A 24,214-nucleotide genomic window follows, 5' to 3' on the forward strand; every position below is an offset into this window, starting at 1 on the left:
TTTTCTCCTGAGTGTTACAGCTCCACAGAAATCTTTTTGGTATAAGTCTGTTTGGATGTTTGCTAGTTCATACCTGTAAACTAGAGGTGTATGGGGAATCTTCACCTGATACTGACTGACAAATCTGTCTATTAGTGAGTTCTGTAACCCTGGAGACCTTGACAACATCCAAAGGTGTGGGTGAGACCCCTCAGAATAAATTCAGCTGATATACTGCAGGGGTCCATATCCAAATGAAATGCATGAGGATCCCTGCTAGTCAATAGCAAGAAACAGACACTTTTCACCCTTTACTCATCTCATTCTAAAGTAGTTGTCTAGAACAGACCAGATAAATTGCACTGAAAAAGAGCTCTGCCAGCCCATCTGTGTCAGAGCTGTGAAGAGTTCTGAGTCTTAACCTATCTAGCTCTGCCAAGAGGAAATTTTAATAGGGATGTGGTTATATGGTCAAAAGTTTTACTGCTTTATTTTGATTTGCTATAGAATCATAGTTGGCAGTGCATGATAGTTTATCACATTACAGGGCAAAATACCACTTTGTTTATATAGTTATGTTCACACTGGAAGCACTTTCTAGTAAAGTGCAGTCATTTCCTCTACTCCATGCCTTATAAAGACCTGCTATCCAGCTCATTCATTCATACTTATTTGCAATGGGAGGCCTTCATTTCTGGAACAGTGCGTAGGAAATGTTTTATTTGTTTGATTTTCCAATACGTTATTTCACTCTACATTCTACAATTGGGAATTCCAGCAAATTTAATACAAAGTTTCCTAAAATAGGGACATCCTTTTTCCAGATACTTACCGTATATATGGCAAATATGAATCTGCATCCATGCTCTGGGGACACAGAACAATTACAGTGATGAGTTTTTGATTTTGTGATGCTTGCCCTTACAAACTTCCTATCCAAAGATTACTGTCTACCCAAGCGCTTGTTTTATGCACACAGTTACAACCTCCAAGAGAAGGAGACAGTTTTGTCTACCTGCTGAAGTCGGTGAGGAAGTGTCAATAAGACAACATTAAGCACTTCTTGATTACTGGAGAGGGAGAGAAGCTGTAATCTTAAAAATGTGTTAGCTAATGTGGTTTAAATAGTATGCTTTAAAGTGCTCACAGGCAGAGTGAGATGGACTTCAGTTTATAAAAGTTCAGCATGAGCTCTAGGAGAGGTTAGTTTGTATCATATTGAAATGCCACTGTGTTCAGTTTTCAGAAGTGTTAGGAAGTTTTAAATCTAATCTCCAAATTTTGTAATAAAAAGTTATATTCATGCCTACATAAGTTGTCACCATACTCAGGATTTTCTTTTAAATCTGATTTCTGGGGTCAGGGACAAGCACTTTACTTTTGGTTTAAGACTGTGATAAAAAACAAAATTCAAGTAAATAATAGCTAGAACTTGAGAGGCAAATATATATGTATGTATATATCAACACAGTCTTTTTTATTTGTGAATCAGGCAGCAGCATTACTGACATTCTGAACGAATACTCAGCTTTTCATGTTTTATAACCTTTTCTCTTGCTTTAATTTTAATCTTAGAAATAAAATCTATAGTCTAAAGCCTCCTGTCATCCTCTCTGAGTCAGTGGAAACCTGCAATTTACATACTTGCATGGTGAGTCAGCAAGACAATCCTGCCCCCCTGTGCCAGGCAGGATGTAGACACTGAAATGGTTTTTAACTGTTGTCTTTGCCTCCCGGCAGCTCTCACAAAATGAATTTCAATCAGCAGTATCCCAAAAGCAAAGCATGGCCAGACTCATTCACAGTTTACCTTCAGGGCCTCAAAGAAACAAAACAAAACAAAACAAGAAGTTACAATTCTACAACTCGTGCTGATCTGTTTAAACAGTATCAGTAAACAGTGAGATTAAGGTAGTTGCCATTTTGTCAGTCCAGTTTCAGGTATCTGTGAAAAAAGGAAGCTCAACTGTTCACATAAAAACTAAGCCACACGTACCCTTGCTCAAAATTTCAGACCTCAAGTCTCTTGTGCTTGCAAGTGCACAGCCACATAGGACATTACCTCCAAAGAGATACTGGTGGAATCATATTTCTGTGCCTGGGGTTCAAGTACAGCTCTGAATGTTTCCTTTGCTTTGCTTCCAGGAGATTACAAGATGCTGATAGGATTTATGCCAGTTCTGGTTTAAAATTTACTATTACAGAAGTAACATATCCTTGATGTTTTACTAAAACAATGCTGTCTATCTTACCAACAAGAAGTAAAATGTCTCACATGATAGCCCCAACACGTGGCTTGCAAGCTGGATGAATCCTTAACAAATACAGTTCATGATAATTTACCACAGGTGGCTTCAATGACCTAGTAAGCTTTTTCAGTGATTAAAATTAGGTCTGATTGTTTTAATCCCTTCATTAAAGCATGAACACAGGCATTTCAGAATACAGTATGTGTGTATATAGGACTGAGTTGTTTGTGAAACATGAGAAAAATAACCCAAAATGAACTAACAAGATCAGACAAAAGAGAAGCAATAGCAGAATTGATTTAAACTTTAAAAAATGAAAGCTAAAACAATGAAGGAAATAAAATCCAAACCACTGGATTTGGGAAGTGAGAGAAACTTGGAAGGCATTCCTGGTGAAAGACGCAGAAAGGGATTAGCAGCCACAAATAGGCAATGAATTTCATAATGAGATATGACAACAAAAAGTCAGGGACAATCCAGAATTCCAGAGAATTGTTTGGTAAGAAGTTCTCTAAAATAGAGACATCCTGTTACCAGATACTTGCCATATGTATTGCAAATATGAATCTGGATTTGCTATTTAAAAGAGAAAAAGGAAAACTAAATAACTGTGTGACCCAGATAAATTATAGCTACGAAACTATCAACATTATTACAAACCAGAATAACTTGACTGCAATTGTAAAAGCTTTGCTACTTCTAAAATGCCATTGCTGTGCAGGTGCATTTTGGGGCTGAAGGCAAGAGGCTGATAGATGATCCAGAAGTGCATAAGAGGCTCTTCAGCAGTAAGCATAGTTCAGTGCAGGGTTCAGGGAGTGTTGCTGGTGCAGTGAAGAGGGAATGTTAGAGAGGAGCATGTGGGACCAAAAGAACTTACTCAGCATTGGTATTGCTTGCTTACCTAAAAGCACATTACTCTGAGAAAGCAAAATAGCGAAGGTGAGGACATATACATATGTGTATCTGTTTCCTTATATATATCTATATGCATATATAGAGATATGAATACAAAATGGAAAGAAAAAATATTTTTTAAGTGACAACAATTTTCTCATTCACTTAAACGTGCAACATGCTCAAACAGATGCTGTTGTTGCCTCAGCAAATGACTTAAGTACTCCCTTACTTCACAGCTATGTTTTTTAGATAACCAGTTAGGATCAGCTGTATCGATTAGGATCATTAGTCAGAGTTCCAGTGACAGTCAGTGCAATCAGCATAAACTGGTGATAAATAGGATCATTCATCATTATGGAAGCAATAGTCAGGAGATGTGCAAGTGCAGACTGTGTGTTGCCTTCTGTTGTTTCCATTAATATTATTTTCCTGTAAATACTTTTTTCCATTTCATTTCAAGCCCTGTTTTTTATAATTTTGTGCACTGTGCATGTGTAGTACTAGCTTTGAAAGATGATAATTTAATGGTGGTTTCTCAGCAGGGAGAAAATTAAAATGTACCGCCTTTTGTCTGTGTGGTGAGTTGCTAAATCACTTCCCACAGTATGACACAGCTTGCGGCATTATACATGACATAAAAACTCTTCATTAACATGTGACATTTCTGTGTCCCTCTGTGAAAAATGTGTTATGTTAGTTGGTCTGTTCATAAGTAAACCTTATTGTAGGCGAAGATTTTGTACTCCTGTGAATAGGAATTAAATACTGAAATGTATATATATATCATGACACAAGATACAAGGAAGTAGGCTGGAAGGTCTCTCTGCCCTCAATATCTAGATCTCTCTGCCCTCAATATCTAGCATGTTATTTGTTGCCTCTTCTCTACTGTCTGTGTAAACATCTGTTCAACTTCTCTAAACAAAAACCTTGGAAAATAAGTATATACGACTCATCAGAAAATGAATGAAGTACGGTTGACTTTTACATGGAATTTACTTTCTTTTATTAATTCTGCACACCTTCACGCAAAGTCTGCCTTGCTGAGCAGTAGGTCAGAATCTTCCGTACAAGACATCTGCCTCCATGACAAAAAAGCCTCTAGGGTGTGCAATAGTATGGTGGCATATTGTGTATGGGGACCTTACTCTGCCTGAGGCTGTTCTTCAACTTACTGCTGGCTGTTTAAGTGGCAGTTGTGGTGTGCTGGCTGTGCCCATACAAGAAAACACCTCAACTGGTGGGCTTCTCTTCTGAAGAGATGGCCATCAGGGCTCAGGCACAGGAGCTACTGTGGAGAAAGGATATGGAGTATAATACTGACTCTGAGCACAGTTTTATTCATTTATTTATTTATTTATATGTAATAACTGCATAGTTGGGCTTCTGCCACACTGATACTGGAAAGTAGTGTACTTGACAGAAAGGAAGAAAGTAAGATGCAGAGATTGTGCCAAAGATGCAAAAATTAATGACATCTGTAACGTGCTTAATACAAATTAAGTGTGCCCTGCAGGCTCCTGGTCCTTCACTGTAACTCCAAGTAAAAGAGCATACATAAGAATTACAGTTTGAACATTATTATCTTTTGCCCACAAAAGGTAATATGCATTTTGACTACCCTTCTGGCTGAAAATGAACCAGAAATTTGTTAGTGTCACACTAGTCATGCAGCTTCTGCATCACTGATTTATATTCCTCCAACGGAAGGTTAAAGGTGTAGCCTTTCATTGCATGGTGTGCACTCTTTTGCTCTGCACAAGGAAGATGAAGTCTGTCAGAAGGAAGTGGTGAGTCATTGGTATTTTTCTGGTTTCTTCAATATCAGCTTATTTCACAATCATAAGGCATTTTCCAATTCATTTGCCCTTTAATCCAGACAGAAAACATAACAATGTATAAACAATAACTGACACATCAAATACAGTCAGTACTGTATTTGTACTGGCCAATATTCATATATCACAGCCTGTTGCAAGAATGAAGGGGTTGATATATCCCATTTTTGCTATTACATCCCCTCCTCTCTAGATCCTTTCCCTTGCTGCTTTGTGATACTAAAGGTGGAAGAAACTTATTTTGTTAAATTTTCCTCTTCTTTGTCCCCCTCTAGCCATGTTCAACACTTCTGTGTTGCTAGGTCATCTGAGTCTGTTCTCTTACCGTATGTCAAAAAAACCTGACTTTCAGTGAGCAGATGCTGGTACCATCATTGAAAATGTGCATCACAAACTCAGTATATATCACCTATTCTGAATAGAAGCGGAGAGGCTAGGACACCCCCTAGATTTTAGTCCTTCTGTCAATGAGAGGGACTGAAGTGCAGTTTCCCTGTTGTCACAAATTCATCTACCTAAGCTTTTTGTTTTGATAATTATTTCCTTTATTGATTGCTTTTCTTGGTCTTCACTAATTGCTTCAATAATTATAAAGGGCTTCATGAATGCAAGAGGTGAGAGAATTTGTATTGGCCACAATCGCTGAGCTTTTATGGCCCTCAGCTGGAGTGTGCCAGAATGATGAAATGAATAAAAATAATTTGAGTTTAAAATCTGCAGATATCCAGATCTTCTTCATCAGAAAGGGAGAAAAGATCCTGAGCTATTTCTCAAAGCTCTGTTTCTCAGGGCTTTGTATGCCCCCACCTGCTCACCACTTCAACAAGTATCTGGCAAATGTTAAGGTCTTATTTTTATTATTATTGATGTTATTACTAATTATTTCTAGTATATTTCTTCTATGCCAGTAACCATGGCCATAAAAAGTTTATTATTCAAGTACTCCAGGGCTCTTCTGCCTTGGTTTTGCTCAGAGTGCTTTGTGTTTTTAACCTCAGCACTGTCTTCAAAATCCCAGTCAAAAAGTTGAGCTGGGTTTTTTTGGTTGGTAGGTTCATACATTTTGGATGGCTCGTCTCCCACTAATAGTGGATTATTTATTGGAGAACAGATGGAAAGCCTGAAGCAACCACTTTCCATGCCCCTTCCTGCAGCAGGGTCTGAGCACCAAGTGCAGAGCAGCTGGTACAAAGCCAGCTTCCAAATGGCCATCAAGATTGAGCACTGCAATCATTTAATGTGCTGTATAGAATAATCCTATATGGGCCCCATCTCCATCATATCCCCAAGAAAAGTGGGATAGAGAGAGGAGATGGAAAAACTAGATGGACATTCATAAGGCAAATAACCTATCACGATTGCTGGGAATAATAAGATTTTAGGAGACATATAGGAGGACATGGGGAAACAAATGGAGCATATGGTACACACAGAATTATGGTAGGATGAGGGAGACCTCAGACTCACTCTATGGGAAAGACGGCTTTAATGGGGAGAGTGCCAGAGGTCGTAACAGAGAGGGAGGGTAGGAAAGGGCTCCTGACACAATCCTATCCCCTAAAAAGATGGCAATAGCAAGCTTTCCCTTGCTATCCCAGTCTGTGTCAAGGGGTGGAGAAGGCTTTGCCATACCTTCCCATATCATAAGATGGGGACTGGGGCAAGGGAGGAAAGATACCCTCAATTACAGAAGGAAAATTATGCCTCTTGAAAATGCTGGAAAGCCAGCCTTCCTGCTCAGAAGTGCATTTGGCACGGTCACTTGCAAATAGAGGGAGGAAGTTCAACTGTCAGCACTGAATGCTTTTGGGCACATGTCCAAATTCAGCTGTTTCTTGACGCCCTCACCAGTTACTTAAATAAACGGAGAAAGTTTTAGAAAGAAGTCCACCCCAGATCCTGTCACTGTACTGTGACCTCTGATCAGCTAATGGGCTTTGGAGGCATCATGCTATAGACAGGGATATGACAATCTTAACAGTGAACTCAACAGTAACATCAAGAAATCAAAAAAAAAAAAAGAAACAAGGGTTTTGGTAGAGATTTTGTTAATTTGGTTTTGGGTTGGTTTGGGTTTCATTTTTTTGCTTTGTTTTGTTTTTCTTTGTTTTTCTGGTAAGATGATAATGGTTATAGTTGGACTTGATGATCTCAAAGGTCTTTTCTAACCTAGTGATTATATGATTGATTCCATGATGCACTCCAGTTAATTGTGTACTCCTTTCTGAAACCAGAACATCAGCAGTACAACATGTTCCTGAACTTGGTGAAATAAACATTGTACTCAGGAGTGTTTTCATTAGAGTGCTTCTCTGCTGTCAGTGCATTTGACTTACTACATAATTCATCTAAAGAGCTCTCTGACACTAGAGCTTTGTACTTCTAGGGATGACAGACATCCTTAGAGGGTTCTAGGTCCAAACAGTGGTGTGTAGATTGCAGCTGTCTCTAAAAGTTCATATTCCTGATATGTTTACTATATGGGCAATTCTCTATAGAATTTATCTGTTTGCTATCCTTGCTGTCTGTGGGTAAGAATATACTAGAGATAATTCCAGGTTAGATTAATGTTTGTTCTGGACATATATGAGTCAGTAAGAAAGTGATCCTCTGGAGATGTATACAGAGTGAACCCTAAGATATACCAACAAGTGAGTTCAACCTGAAACGTATTGAGTATAGCAAGGTGCAGGTTTGGCTTCTGTTGCAGTTTCTCCAGGGTACAATGCTGTGTTACTGTGTGTAGCTGAATTTAAGTCTGAACCCTTATGGGAAAATATATCATGCTGGATCTGACAGCTAGAGAGAGGCAAGGCATGCTGTGCCCCCAGCCAGCACAGAGGCTAAAGATGTACTCCCAGCAGGCATGTGCACACAACATGCTGTCATGTTTTAAGCCCAGCTGGCAACCCAGACCCACACAGCTGATCGCTCACTCCCCCGCCTTCCTCCCCCAGCTCCTGCAGGGATGGCGAGGAGAATCAAAAGAATGTAAGTCCCATGGGTTGAGATAAGAACAGTCCAGTAACTAAGGTATAACACAAATCACTAATGCTACCACCAGTGATAATAATGATAAGGGAAATAACAAGGGAAGAGAATACAGCCGCTCACCACCTGCCGACCGATACCCAGCCCGATCTGAGCAGTGATCTATCCCTTCCAGGTAACTGCCCCCAGTTTATACACTGGGCATGATGTGCTGTGGTAAGGAATACCCCTTTGCCTAGTTTGGGTCAGGTGTCCTGTCTCTGCTTCCTCACAGTTTCCCCTCCTCCCTGGCAGAGCATGAGACTCAGAAAGTCCTTGGTCAGAGTAAACATTAGTGAGCAACAACTGAAAACATCGCTGTTATCAGTGCTGTTCCCTGGCTGAAAGTCAAAAACACAGCACTGCGCCAGTTACTAAGAAGGAGAAAAATGACTGCTGCTGCTGAACCCAGGACAGTATCCACCCTTTATTCCATACCATTCACGTCATGCTCAGATCCCACATTTTTCAACATACCATCATTCTTGTGAGACATATATATATATATATATATACACACACACACAAAGAGAGAGAGAGATCATTACTTAGGGCATAGACCAATCCCTATAAAGCTGCTGAGTTCATCTGGTCCATGGTGTCAGGCTCCATCTCCTGTAAGTCTTTCAGAGCAGGAGACTCTCTCTGTGCAGTGTTGGATTGTGGCCTGCTGGTGACACCACAGAACTCGTCTGGTTTCATCAAAGTTCCTTGTTTGTTGGGATGATGGTCGGAGGGAAGTCAGGGCCAGTCGCTGGTGACCTGAAGACATCTGGTTGGTGGACTATAAAAGTGCTACATAGCAGGCAACAGCATACAATTGAGTTCATTGTCCGTTTTCCCCCAAAATCAAATCCCCTTGAGGTACACATCGGACTTCCCCATCTTCCTGCATTACCCACCAAGTATATCTGGGTCCCTGAGCAAAAGCAATCCCACAAGTGGGTTTTCCTTCACCTGAAGCAGGAATAACCCAGACTGTCTTCCCCAGCAAGTTCTTTCTGTGCACCACAGGAACTTTATCCCCTTCTACAGTATGTGAAAGTTCTGACTGGGCTGGGCCAGCCCTGTTGGCAGATCCTCTGGTGTTGACTAACCAGGTGGCTTTTGGTAAATGTGTATCCCAATGTTTGAAAGTCCCACCATCCATTGCTCTCAGTGTAGTTTTTAACAGCCCATTGTACCATTCGATTTTCCCAGAGGCTGGTGCATGGCAGGGGATGTGATATACCCACTCAATGCCATAGTCTTTGGCCCAAGTGTCTATAAGGCTGTTTCAGAAATGAGTCCCATTGTCTGACTCAATTCTTTGGGGTGCCATGTCTCCACAAAATCTTTTTCTCAAGGCCCGGGATAGTGTTCTGGGCAGTGGCGTGGGGCACAGCATATGTTTCCAGCCATCCGGTGGGTGCTTCCACCATGGTAAGCACATGCCACTTGCCTTGGCAGGTTGGTGGGAGTGTGATATAGTCAATCTACCAGGCCTCCTTATATTTGCATTTCAGCCATCGTCCTCCATACCAAAGAGGCTTTTAGAAGGATTTGGATTATTTTCCTCCCTTTCTCAGAAACTTCTTCTGCTGTATCACCCCACACAATAATGTCACCAATGTATTGCAAGTGTTCTGGAGCTTGCCCCTGTTCCAGTGCAGTCTGGATCAGTCCATGGCAGATGGTAGGGCTGTGTTTCCACCCCTGGGGCAGTCAGTTCCAAGTGTACTGGACGCCTCTCCAAGTAAAAGCGATTTCTTTATTAAACTGATTCTTTTATAGGGGTCAAGCAATCATACCTGAGAATAGATCACAGAATCACAGAATCAGGGAATCACAGAATCACAGAATGGTTGAGGCTGGAAGGGACCACCAGTGGCCTGCACTCTGCTGCCAAAGGAATTGAGAAAAATGCATTGGGAATATCAGTTGTGGCATACCACTTGGCTGCCTTTGACTCTAGTTCATACTGAAGGTCTAGCATGTCCGGTACGGCAGCACTCAATGGTGGTGTGACTTCATTCAGGCCATGATAGTCTACTGTTAGTCTCCACTCTCTGTTAGACTTTCACACTGGCCATATGGGGCTGTTAAAGGGTGGGCAGCTACTGCAGATCACTCCTTGCCTCTCCAGTCTATGGATCAGCCTATGGATGGGAATCAGGGAGTCTCGGTTGGTGCAATATTGCAGCCGGTGCACTGTTGTGGTCATGGTTGGCACTTGCTGTTCTTTGACCTTCAGCAACCCCACAACAGAAGGATCCTATGAGAAACCAGGCAAGGTGGACAGTTGCCCAATTTCCTGTCTCCAAAGCAGTGATACCAAAAGCCCATCAGTAGTACCCTCTCCTGAGGTAGTCTATGCCAAGGATGCATGGACTCTCTGGACCAGTCACAGTAGGGTGCTTTTGCCACTTCCTCCCAGTCAGGGTGATTTCAGCCTCCAGGACAGTCAACTCTTGGGATCCCCCTGTCACTCCAGAATGGGTTCCACCATGACAGCTTAATGGCATCAGGGTACACTGTGCACTGGTATCTACTAGAGCCTTATACTTCTGTGGGACTGATGTGCAGGGCCATCTGATCCACACAGTCCAGTAAATCCGATTGTCCCCTACCTCCACCTGGCTGGAGGCAGGGCCCCTCTAATAGTCATCACAATATTGGCCACTTACATCTGGTAGACAGGGATTAGTCTTCTTTATCACAGGAGCTGGAGTAAAATCAGCTCTCCCACTCCATCTGGGAACCTGCTCACCAAAGACTGAAGCCGCAGCTTTCATGGGATGTTCATCCTTGACCTTTGTTCTCCTCTTCAATTTATGCACCCGTTCCTCCAGAGCTTAGGTAGGTTTTCCATCCCACTTCCTCATGTATTCTCCGTGGTCCCGCAGGTAAAACCATAGGGTGGCCCGTGGCGTATACCCCCTATATCTTCTCTCTCAAGCAGTAGGATACCTGTTGTTAATAGCTGAGATGTGTGTTGGTACACGAGTAGCTGGATAGATCAGATTGATCGTCTCTCAATTGTTTGAACTCCTGGGACAGTTTTTCCACACCTGAAATGATGGAAGGGGTGAGATTGTCTTCAAACTCTCGCAGTTTATGAATCATTTCATCCACTGTTAGTGGTACTATGTCATTCCAGGTTACTGCTGCCAAGGAATGGGCATATGATGACGGTGCATTCCATGTAAATTTCCACCACATGGGTCATGTACATTCGACTTCATCTGGATATATGGTTGCATCCCTCGCATCCAGCCTGTGATAGATCATCTCTACAATGGCTGATTCCCTCAGAGAATGGATGCCTTTCCCTAGCGTAGTCCACTTGGCTGAACGACTCATAACATTGTCCTTGTATGGAAACCTTTCTTTCACAGCTGCCAAGAGCCGCCTCCAAAGGCTGAAGGACTGCTTCTCTTTTTCTCTTTTGCAATTGCTTAGTCAATTCCCCCTTCCCTAGCAAGTGATCCCAGCTGCTTGGCTTCCCTACCTTCTAGTTCGTGACCATCAGCCCCATTGTCCCAGCATCGGAGCAACCAGGTGATGATGTGCTCCCCTGGTTAACAGGTAAAATCTTTTCACATATTCCACAGCTCAGTTGAGGTTTGGGGTTGAGAAGTCACCTCTTCTTCTTCTTCTTCCTCTGATTCACATAATAATAGCTCCTGATCAGATGCTGTCCCATGTAGTAAGCGCATTGTTTCTTCATCTTGCTTCTTCATCTTTCTTGTCTTTTTTTTGCTTTTCCCCTTGTGTACAGGGGCAACCAATATTGGTACGAACTGGACTTCTGATTTAGCTGCAGTGATTATCACTGTGGCTGGAGTGGCTGCAGTATCTATTGCTGGGGTTTGGGCAGCTGCTGTACTTGTAGTTGGGGTTGGTGTAGCTGCTGTGCTTGCAGCTGGAGTTGCTGTGCTGTCTGCTGCAGTCGGAGTCTGAGTAGCTGCTGTACTTGTCGCTGTCGCTAGGGTTGGTGTAGTTGCTGTATTTGGAGTTGGAGTAGCTGCATTGTATGTTGCTTTGCCATCAGATCCAGAGACATTTTTTTCCCTTTGAAGGTGCTGGACGGTGTTGGACAGGACTCTGTAAGCACAGGCCAAGCCCCAGCATGTTGCCATGATTTGTCCCTCTCTGGTATGACCAGGACAACAACACACCTCATTTAAGTGTTTTACAAATTTTGCACTTGTTCAGTGGTGAGGTTCTAAAGCACTGGAGGGGCCCACTGGCCTAGATACTTGCCCATACTATCCCACAGACCCTGACACTCATGACTGTCCAGCCTCGGGGAAAATCTCTTGATCGTCCTATATCATCGTCTAACCCTAGACAAGACCCAAACCCGACTCTGCTGAACTTTCAAGATCAGACAAAATGGTCTTGGGTAAAACACACTCTGTATGCGTGCCAACATGGTGATCCCCATCACAATCAGCAGGCAGATGTCAAGGGTACCCAAAGGCCATTCAAAACCTTCAGAACTCTCAAATGATGCTGTAAATGGTCTGGTGGGGGAGCTGGGAAGGCAAGGGAATGTCTTCTTCACAGGTTGACCACCCAAGGAGGGGAAAAAAGATGTGTAATTGCTAAACACTTCCATTATATACCTTGCAAAGTATAGAGGTGATGACCACACTGGGAACGCAAGCCAGATCAGTTTCATGATCAATGACTCTATTGTATTACAAGTCATTACCATAAAGTACAGTGAAACAAGAACCTTAGCCAAGCCCCCCAGCTGATAAACACACAGCAAATACTGGCTGTAAGTAAGGTATGATATGCTGGAACTGTGAGATCAAGAGCAACAACTTTGAGAGCCTATAAATCAGCATTGTGATGAGTGACTGTTAATCCAAAACAATAAATGCTTATCACAAATACTACTAGGCACACTCCAGTCAGATCTGTCGTTATCTCAACCCTTCGAGTCCCACATTGGGTGCCAAAAAGAACTGTCATGGTTTAAGCCCAGCCAGTAACCCAGACCCCCATAGCCACTCACTCACTCCCCCACCTTCTTCCCCCAGTTTCCGGAGGGATGGGGAGGAGAATCAAAAGAATGTAACTCCCATGGGTTGAGATAAGAGCAGTCTAGTAACTCACGTATAACACAAATCACTACTGCTACCACCAGTAATAATAATGATAAGGAGAATAATGAGGGAAGAGAATACAACCACTCATCACCATCCCGACCCAAGCAGTGATCTAGCCCTTCTGGATAACTGCTCCCAGTTATATACTGGGCATGACGTGCTGTGGTAAGGAGTACCCCTTTGGCTAGCTTGTGTCAGGTGTCCTGTCTCTGCTTCCTCCTGGCTTCCCGTCCTCCCTGGCAGAGCATGAGATTCAGAAAGTCCTTGGTCAGGGTAAACATTACTGAGCAACAATTAAAACCATCAGAGTTATCAGCGTTGTTCCCAGGCTGAAAGTCAAAAACGCAGCACTGCACCAGTTACTAAGAAGGAAAAAAATGACTGCTATGGCTGAACCCAGGACACATGCAAGTATGACTGATGGCTTGGCTTGGCTTCATGAGTGAAGATTTTTGAAGGGCTTTAACCACGCTTACTACAAGCACAATGACCAAGGGCAAGTGAGATATCCAAATCTGATTGGAAAAAAGGCTGCTTAGGCAATCAGGAAGTGTCTGACCATGACTGTCAACTCCTGAGCCAGTTTGAGCTGCCCATGCACTGGTCCGCCCACATGCAGCGTTGGATCTGCAGCTTCCCATGCACCTTGTCACATGCCGTTTAGACCCTCGCCCATCCATACAGAAAAGTGACAGTGAGCCCTTCCAGCCTGCGCAGTGGATTTTTTAGGTGAAGCGCAGCTTCCACAGAACACCTGAGGTTTAACTGCCACAGCCTAGCTAGCTAGGACGGTGACAGCAAAGTCCACAGGTCATAGGTTTTGTAAGAGTGTCCTTCTCGTTGATGCAAGACCATACAAGGCTAGACGAGGTCCATCAGCCTGGGTTTGAAGATAGGAGTTTTCCTTCTCCTATGAGGAAGGCCTGACTTTGCTAACGAAGATTCGGAAAGACCTTTACCCATGCATTCTGAACAAGACTGTCATCTCCTGGGTCAATCACAAGCTGACACAATAGCACAAGCGTCTAGGTGGGTTCTTAGAGGCGTTCAATCATAAGCCCGCAGATGGCAGCCTCGCGCCAGTGGCTCCTCAGCTGAGTGCATGCACCTGGGGTCTGAACCTGCAATTCCTCTCGTACTGAGCAGGATTACTATTGCAACAACACACATATACAACACATATATATACATATATAAAGGGCCAGGCACACACATCACAGACACACAGGCTGCTCCCACAAACACAAACAGCACCAACAGTCTCGTCCTGCTCCCCTCCCTGGCAAAGCACCATGGAGTTCCGTTACTTCCACATCTGTGTAGACACGTGCGGCATGGGTCCCTCCATCAGCTGGGTTTATATGCTCAGTCTACCCAGTAGCTGCCCCCTAAATCCCATTCTCTCCAGTTGCTGGCACCTGGACATAAAAGACACCAGTGTGGACCCATGGTGATGGGTTTCATGCTTGGACAGTGGGGCTTGGGCTCTCCTGGGACAGCCCTGTGAGTGGCCTCAGTGTGGTGTCCCTTCTCCTGAGTCCTTAATTTGGGTTGTCATCTGACTTTGTGCCGCTGTGCTCCTCTGGGCTTGTGGATGTGGCCATTTGACAGTTTGATGCCGCCTGAGATAGATCTGGAAGCAGCCAGGGCCAGGATATTGTTTGGGCTCTTCCACTGCCATTGTGTCTCTGAGCTCCTTTGAGCTTTTATCACATAATTTAATGTGAACTGTCTAGTTTCCACAGTGGTAACGTCACACCATTGCTCCTATATTGTTCTGTGCTAGGCATTTTGGCTTCTAGCATCTCAGCTACCTCAGCGAGCTGGGGCTGCATATTTCTGAACCCTAGTCCATTATGCTGTGCAATTCCTCTTGTAAGCTGCCCACACAAGCACACACAGGCATCCTGACATTGTTGCCTGGCCAATTATTTGAAGCTTTGCATGTTCACATGTGCAGGGTCACACTGCTGCACTCAGGTTAGTCTCCTGCTTTGTAGAAAGTTTTGTTCTTTCATAGTTGGATTCAATCTTCCTGCTAGAACCAATTTCTTTATTAAACTGATTCTTTTATAGGGGTCAAGCAATCATACCTGAGAATAGATCACAGAATCACAGAATCAGGGAATCACAGAATCACAGAATGGTTGAGGCTGGAAGGGACCACCAGAGGTCATCTAGCCCAACCTCCCTGTTCAGACAAGGTCACCTTGAGCACATTGCTCAGGACTATGTCCAGGCAGCTTTTGAATATTCCCAGGGAAGGCAGCTCCACAGCCTCCCTGGGCTCTATTACAATGCTCAGTCACCCTTACAGTAATGAAGTTCTTCCTCATGCTCAGGTGGAACAACCTGTATTTTAGTTTATGCCCACTGCATCTCATCCTGTCACCTGGTGCCACTGAGAAGAGTCTGGCTCCATCCTCTTGGTACCCTCCCTTCAGACACTTACCAACATTGATCAGATCTCCCCTGAGCTGAACAGGTGCAGCTCCCTGAATCATTCTAGTAGCCCTTTGCTGGACTTGCTCCAGGAGCTCCATGTCTGTCTTTTACTGGGGAGTCCAGACCTGGACACAGTACTCCAGGTGTGGCCTCCCCAGGGCTGAGAGGCAGGATCACCTCCCCAGATATGCTGGCAATGCTCTTCCTAATGCAGCCCAGGATACCACTGGCTTTTTTGGCCACTGGTACACATGCTGGCTTAAAGACAGTTGTCCACCAGGACCCCCAGCTTTCTCTCCGCAAAGCTGCTTCCCAGCAAGTCAACCCCTAATGTGCACTGGTGCATGGGGTTATTCCTGCCCAGGTGCAAGACCCTGCACTTGCCCCCTCGGGGGGCATCAGTGGTTAAAGGTCTCCAACTAGATTCTGTGCCACTGATCACAGCCCTCTGAGATCTGCCATTCAGCCAGTTCTCCACCTCACCATCCCCTTGTCCAGCCAGTGCTTTCTGGGCTTTCCTGTGAGGATGTCATGGGAAACAATGTCAAAACCTTTGCTGAAGTCCAGGTAGGCAACATCCACTGCTCTACCCTGATCTATCCAGCCAGTTGAGCCATCTTGGAAGGCAAACAGGTTGGTTAAGCATGATTTCCCCCTGACGAATCTATACTGAGTACTCCTGGTCATCTTGTCTTCCATGTGCTTAGAGATGGCTTCTAGGATGAGCCATTCCACAACCTTTTCAGGGATTAAAGTGAGACTGACTGGCCTGCACATGTAGCCCTTTAAGCTTGTACTTAATCTTTTCCCAAAAGATAATGTGCTGTAATATTACCTACTGCTTCTCTGTCATGAAGATGCATTTCACTATGCTTGGTTGTAACCAGAATTGACATTTCTTTTTTTACTTGAAGGGGTTTAGAGCATGATAATAGTGTCTTTGGTCATTATAATGGTATGTTCACCATTTTAAGCACTGTAATATTCACTTTGAAATTTGTGTGCTGATGAGAGTTGAAGTAACAGTGGATAGCTTTGCCTAGGAAACACTGGTTTTATTCTCTTCTTTAGTAAATGACAGTGTTATAAGTGGCAGCAATACAAAATGTCGTTATATCCTATTAAATTAAAAAGCAGTATTTTCAGAAAAAATATTTTGTTAGTTAACAAGTATTACAAGGCATTTCCTAGGAGCAGATCCAGGTAGCGTGGTAATACTGAAGCAGTGTGCATCCAAACATATGCCAGAGAGAAGAGTTTAATTTTTCCTTTCCTTTAGGGTTCATTCAAACAAAGTAGGATATTTTTGTTCAAAACACAAAACTATGTTTTGAGCAATTTTTTCAGATAGTATTTCATTCCATCAAACAAAATAAAAAAAACCTCCATAGTATCTTTTTCAGTCTTCTGTCATAATAGTCCAAAACTCTTTTGGAGGTTTACGTTTTTTACAGTACTTTAAACCAGCAGTGGAAAATAAAGGACTGTTTAGTTAGCACTCAGCAAATGCTCTTTACTGACAAGGAATACAGCAGAATCATAGTATGTGGAGAACAAATCTCACATTGATCACTGAAAGTAATGGGTCATTGAACTCTGCATTAATCTGCTCCTCTGGTGTCTATACATTATAAAATTCAAGCATGTTGCTGATTGTCTGCCTATTATGCAACTAGAATGTAAAAGATTTACAGGGTAAATTACTATTGAAATACACCAGGTCACTGAGACTAAACAACTGCTGTATTTAGCTTACTGCAAACATTAGTTTTCCCTTTTCATGTCCTCAGTCTTCCTGAGGCTAAAGTTTTTTACAAGGACAATGGTTTGTGTTTTGGATTAATCAGACACCTTGGTCATTTGAAAGGTCATATATGCAAGGAACAGCAAATTCTCTTTTTTAAATGACCTGTGGAGAATTATGGGAATCAAAATCTGCAGAAGCCATTAATGGAAATGTATGTCTACAAGGAAACATGACAGTGATAATCCTATTAAATTCTTTGAATCTAAGCTCCTACTTATGTGGGGTTGGGTGGGGATACATTTGGCTGGTTTTCATAGTCAGTTGCATTTTTGCAATATGAAAAATGCAAGCCTTTGGAATTGTAATCAAGGACAATCTGATCTCTTGTTGCTTAAAAAAGTCTTCATAACTAGAAGATGAGACATAAGGAAACCAGATCAAAAAAAATCTAAGAATAAAGTAAGTTGCTTTGGGAATAATAAGCATTTGAATGCACATAGTTCAGAGAATGAAAAGTCATGTCTGACTGCAGTGAAATGAAAGGGATTACATTCATGAACAAAGAAACTCATGTAAGGCTCTGGAGCAAGAGTCTGAAAAACAAGGCTGAGTGAATTCTCTTTATACTGGTGTGATTCTTCAGGTTGTATGTCTTCATCAATTTCTTATATTTCACCTTTGCAGAGTACTCACGTAGTTCCTTCTGTAAAGCTTAATATTTTTACTGTGTATTCTGCTTTTGAAATTTTCAATTTCCTCTTGACATAAGAGGAATGAATTGATCCTCAACTCATAACTGTTCAAAGCTAAGCTCTTTTAGAGACCCTAATGGACTAACATCCTCTGACGTTTGAGCTACTCCTATTTGCAAAGTTGCTATGGTGACAAATGAGGTTCTGGTTTAAAAAAAAAAAATAGTAATAATTCTTTTTTTGCTTAACTGCAAATTCCAGAAGAACTCAGCATGGTTCCAGAACATTTCTGCCAAAATGAATGCAGGGTGCCCTTTCTTTCTGAGCACTTGTATCTTTAGTGAAATTTAAGTCTACAGGGTGCTTTGGTTACACTATCTTATGATGGCTTACTCAAATTACTATCAACCATATTTAAAATAGCACAGTGTTCATTTCTTAAAGGACAGATCAGGGATTGCTCAAGGTAACAATGTGTAGCACTAAATGCCTGGGGCTTGCTTCAGTTACCTTTTCCTTGTTCTGATGAAGTAAAACAACCCTGAAGACAGTATGATCCTTTACCTTAAATTCCTCTGTCTGGCACTGCAAACCCATCACACATGGCTTAAAGGTGCTTAGACTCATGCCCTGTGGCTCTGGCACGGTGAGCAATGGCACTGGACCCAGGGTTACAAATATAGCTGTAGCAGTTTTTACCCATGTTCATCCCTCTGGTCTGACAGTAAGCAAAGCCAGCTGAGGCAATTTGATCCATTTTCTGTCTCTCAACATCATTAAATTTTTTGTGCATGAAGCATTTTGTAAACAGGGATCTGAATATGTAGTGATAATGGCTGTTACAAGAATGGATCACTAGTGAACTTAGCACCCACACAGACCAGCTTCCAAAGCAGGTGACAGATTTTTGAAGCTATTTCATATTTTCTCACCTAGGGCCCTGATACACAATAGGATTCCCTTCCAGGGTGATCTCTCCTAAATGTATAGCAGGTTGGTTTCTATTTCAGTGCAGTTTTTTTAAGTACCCTGTATTGTTCAAAAAGGGGAGAAGTGAGAGATGCTTTAGATAATTTTCTCTCTCAGTTGATCATATGGGGACAGAAGAGATACTAATATTTTACCGTTATTGAGCAGTTGACTGAGCAGCTGACTCAGAGCTTAAAGCCAGACATAGTCACAAGTTCAAGGCAAAGTGTAAATGCTTAGAGTAAGCTTGCTTCACCATGAGTTACCTTCTAGAGCAGGTACTGCTCTCTGTTAGAAGGTGGTAGCCAGCGGCTTCACTCCTGGCTGAGCTTGGAGCCAGGACATGGAGGTTTCCTTTCTGCAGAGCAGGTCTGAGTATCAGCAGAGTGGTGGCAGTCAGCAACTGAGGAGTGCCTTGAGTGTGTTCCCAAGTTGCCCATTAACTGCATTTCATTCAGACTGAAGAAGAGCAGTATTTTACTCTGCACATGGCAGGGGGTTTTAACTGGATGATCTTTAAGGTCCCTTCCAACCCAAACCATTCTATGATTCTAACAGAGCTTTGTACGGTAAGCTGTTTCACCACCACTACTGAAGGTGCCATGGTGTTTCAAGGCCTAAGACAGTCCAATTCACCTGTAGTCATGTTTAGCACTTATATAATTTGAATGGGAGGTAAATCAAAGTTCAAACTCAGCCCATGTCCGTGGCTTAATGTACAGTGTAAACACTGCTGTCATCCATATAGGCCAAAGACCTATATTGGAACACGCTGGAGAGAAACAACAGAAGGAAGACAGAATGGTTTTGAAGTTTTAAAGATAAATTTAGATTCTGATTTTTAAAAAGTGAAAGATGGCAAATGAATAAGCTGTTGATTTTGTTTCAAAGCTCTGTTTTTTTTATTATAAGGTTTGCATTAAAATGTGAAAATTCTTCCAATTGTGTGGGTGAATGTTTCACCTGTTCTTTCTAAAAATAGAGGAAGAATGTTGATGGCAGGAGAAAATATTGAAAAACTGCTTTGTTTTAGCATGCAAAAGTAAAACCTGTGATTATATTATTCCTGAAGTAATAATTCCTGACAGATAATCCTTAATTTAGTTGAAATCCATAAATAAACAGAATCATGTTACCCTGGATGTCAAAATCAGTATTGTCTTTTTTGACTTGCAACTACTCTGTTTGAAATTGATTTAAGGGGAATTTGCTTTAGCTTCATTCTCTTCATTCTCTCTCTCTCTCTGTCTTTTTTTTTTTAAGGTCAACTCAAATCAAAACATACTCTTGGGATAATGCCCAGGTTATTTTGGTCGGTAACAAGTGTGACATGGAGGATGAACGGGTAATCTTCACTGAGAGAGGCAAACATTTAGCAGAGCAACTTGGTAAGAAATTACAAAAGCTTTATGATTACTTGTGAGAAATCACAAAGTAACATCACTAATTGCTACAGTACTTGTAATGAAATGTTTGTGACACATTCACTGTAAAGGAATAGTCATACACCACCTCCCTTTTGTTTCTGCAGGCTGAGGTCTGAAATGTCCCTGTTGATACCACTAATACTGTAACCTCATTAGAATGGACGTGTGTCCAGGGATGACCTTATACAGAGCTGCGACATGTCTGCCATCTAAAAGTGTCCACAAGACCAGTGCTGGCTTAGAGGCCAGGTTAGAATAAAGGCGTATCTGACAAAACATTACTAATTCTGATCCTGATTATGGCCTTTGTGATAACCAGAAAGACTAGGCATGTGTCTGTATATATACAGTATGTTTAGATAGTTATAGATATAGGCAGATGCATCTGAGTGAGGGGAACCCTAAAAAAAAAAAACCTCCAACAAACTAACAAAAAAAAGAAAAGAGGAGAGAGTGTGAACTACACGTCTTTGCAAGATGAGAACATTTAGGTTATGATTACCAGTCATCCAAACCAGAATGACGCCAATATCCAGCTTCTACTGCTAATAGTTCAACTACTGCACATTCACACAGGTGTAAATAATGTGAACCTCTGTTTCATAAAGTCTCTACCTAGGAGGCAGACGTTGTCCACTCAGAAAACTATGGAGCTGTGACATCTCTGTTCTGTTTCTGCCCAGCAGTGGTATTCTTTCATACCACGAAAAGTTCTTGAGGTGACACTGGCCAAACTGCAATGGAAAATCTCCACAGCATCGTCTTAATACTAATACCAACCTTTTTTTTTTCCTTCAAACTTGCTGTCTCTGGAGAGCATTCTCAGCAGGTGTGCAAATCAAACCCTGTCTTCTGTGCTGTACTGGGCATAGGCTTATTACTGTTTTTAAAACTGGCAGTGGTAAAGGCTCAGTCTGGTGAACATCAGTGTAACCACAATCTCCTTGTCATTATTCTTATATAGGAGCTTAGGGGAAAGGGTGTTGTAAGAGTAACTGCATGGGAAACTGAGAGAGATGGTGCCTTTTCATAGTATACTACCTCTGCTGGATCTGATCCCATGCTAGTGCTTCTTAGAATAGAATCACAGAATCATAGAATCATTAGGGTTGGAAAGGACCTTAAGATGATCTAGTTCCAACCCCTCTGCCATGGGCAGGGACACCTTACGGTAAATCATATCACCCAAGGCCTCGTCCAACCTGGTCTTGAACACTGCCAGGGATGGAGCATTCACAACCTCCCTGGGCAACCTATTCCAGTGCCTCACCACCCTCACAGGAAAGAATTTCCTTCTTATAACCAATCTAAACTTCCCCTGTTTAAGTTTTAACCCGTTACCCCTTGGCCTGTCACTACAGTCTCTAAAGAGTCCTTCCCCAGCATCCCTATAGGCCCCCTTCAGATACTGGAAGGCTGCTAGGAGGTCTCCATGCAGCCTTCTCTTCTCCAGGCTGAACAGCCCCAACTTTCTCAGCCTGTCTTCGTACGGGAGGTGCTCCAGTCCCCTGATCGTCCTCGTGGCCCTTCTCTGGACTTGTTCCAACAGTTCCATGTCCTTTTTATGTTGAGGACACCAGAACTGCACACAATACTCCAAGTGAGGTCTCACGAGAGCAGAGTAGAGGGGCAGGACCACCTCCTTCGACCTGCTGGTCATGCTCCTTTTGATGCAGCCCAGCACACAGTTGGCTTTCTGGGCTGCAAGCACACACTGCGAGCTCATGTTCATTTTCTCATTAAGCAACACCCCCAAGTCCTTCTCTGCAGGGCTGCTTTGAATCTCTTCTCTGCCCAACCTGTAGCTGTGCCTGGGATTGCTCCGACCCAGGTGTAGGACCTTGCACTTGGCATGGTTAAACTTCATGAGGTTGGCATCAGCCCACCTCACAAGCGCGTTAAGGTCCCTCTGGATGGCATTCCTTCCCTCCAGCATATCAACCGAACCATACAGCTTGGTGTCATCGGCAAACTTGCTGAGGGCGCACTCAATCCCACTGTCTATGTCAGCGACAAAGATGTTGAACAAGACCGGTCACAACACCGATCCCTGAGGGACTCCACTCGTTACTGGTCTCCAGCCGGACATTGAGCCATTGACCACAACTCTTTGTGTGCGGCCATCCAGCCAGTTCTGTATCCACCAAGTGTTCCATCCATCAAATTGATGTCGCTCCAATTTAGAGACAAGGATGTCGTGTGGGACAGTGTCAAACGCTGTATGCAAGTCCAGATAGATGACATCAACTGCTCTACCCTTGTCCATCAGTTCTGTAGCCCCATCATAGAAGGCCACCAAATTGGCCAGGCAGGATTTCCCCTTAGTGAAGCCATGCTGGCTGTCACCAATCACCTTGTTGATTTTCATGTGCCTTAGCATGCCTTCCAGGAGAATCTGCTCCAAGATTTTGCCAGGCACAGAGCTGAGACTGACTGGTCTGTGGTTCCCTGGGTCATCTATGTTCCCCTTCTTGAAAATGGGGGTTATATTTCCCTTTTTCCAGTCATCAGGAAATTCACCTGACTGCCATGATTTCTCAAATATGATGGCCAGCGGCTTCGCAACTTCATTCGCCAGCTCCTTCAGGACCCGCAGATGGATCCCATCAGGTCCCATGGACTTGTGCATGTTCAGATTTTTAAGATGGTCTTGAACCAGTTCCTCTCCTACAGTGGGCACAAGGTCTTCATTCTCACAGGCCCTGCATCTGCCTTCCAAGACTTGGGTGGTGCAGTCAGAGCCTTTGCCAGTGAAGACCGAGGCAAAGAAGTCATTAAGAACCTCAGCCTTCTTCAAATCCTGTGTAGCCAGTTCTCCTGCTAGCATCCGGAAGGGGCCTACATTCTCCCTAGTCTGTTTTTTATTTGATATGTACCTGTAGAATCCCTTCCTGTTATCTTTAATACCTCTAGCCAAGTTTAATTCTAACTGGGCCTTAGCTTTCCTAACCTGGTCCCTAGCTTCCTGAACAACATCCCTGTATTCTTCCCAGGCCACCTGTCCTTGCTTACACCTTTTATAAGCCTCTTTTTTCAATTGAATTTTCCTCAGGAGCTCCTTATCCATCCAAGGAGGTCTCCTGGCCCTCTTGCTGCACTTCCTTCTGGTTGTGATGCAACACTCCTGGGCTTGTAGCAGGTGATCCTTGAATATCAACCAACAGTCTTGGGCCCCTCTGCCCTCTAGGGCTATATCCCATGGAACCTTCCGAAGCAGGTTCCTGAAGAGGCCAAAGTCTGCTCTCCTGAAGTCCAGGGCAGTGAGCTTGCTGCACGCTCTTCTCACTGTCCTGAGGATCTCAAATTTGACCATCTCATGATCGCTGCATCCAAGGCTGCCCTGGAGAGTCACATTTCCAACGAGCCCTTCCCTGTTGGTGAGCATGAGGTCAAGCATGGCACCTCTCCTTGTTGGCTGCTATATTATTTCCAGAAGAAAAGTGTCTTCTACACAATCAAGGAACCTCCTGGATTGCTTGTGCCGGGCCGTACCGTCCTTCCAACAGATGTCAGGGTGGTTGAAGTCACCCATGAGAACAAGGGCCTGCGAGCGTGAGGCTTTTCCCATCTGTCTATAGAGTGCTTCATCCGCAGGTTCTCCTTGATCAGGCGGTCTGTAACAGATCCCCACAGTAATGTCTCCCATAGCTATATTCCCTTTAACCCTGACCCACAAACTCTCTGTGGACTGCTCACCTGTCCCCAGACAGAGTTCCATACTCTCCAGCCTATCCCTAACATAAAGGGCAACTCCCCCTCCCCGCCTGCCCGGCCTGTCTTTTCTAAAGAGCTGTAATCTTCCATTCCAACACTCCAGTCATAGGAGCCATCCCACC

At 43.3% G+C, this 24,214-nt stretch overlaps 1 protein-coding gene across 2 annotated transcripts in view; it reads left to right on the forward strand.

Moving 5' to 3' along the window:
• The window catches only part of RAB3C (RAB3C, member RAS oncogene family), a 127,203-nt gene that overhangs the window by 89,719 nt on the left and 13,270 nt on the right, over positions 1-24,214 (forward strand). For both annotated transcript variants that reach the window (XM_057402683.1, XM_057402685.1), the window contains one exon: positions 20,215-20,339. In XM_057402683.1, coding sequence (XP_057258666.1) covers positions 20,215-20,339 — 125 coding nt within the window. The remainder of the gene's footprint in view (positions 1-20,214; positions 20,340-24,214) is intronic.

This window comes from Pezoporus wallicus, unplaced genomic scaffold (assembly GCF_028554395.1).
Source record: "Pezoporus wallicus isolate ANWC-B61680 ecotype Strahan unplaced genomic scaffold, APGP_CSIRO_Pwel_v1 contig_2870, whole genome shotgun sequence".
Lineage (NCBI taxonomy): Eukaryota > Metazoa > Chordata > Aves > Psittaciformes > Psittacidae > Pezoporus > Pezoporus wallicus.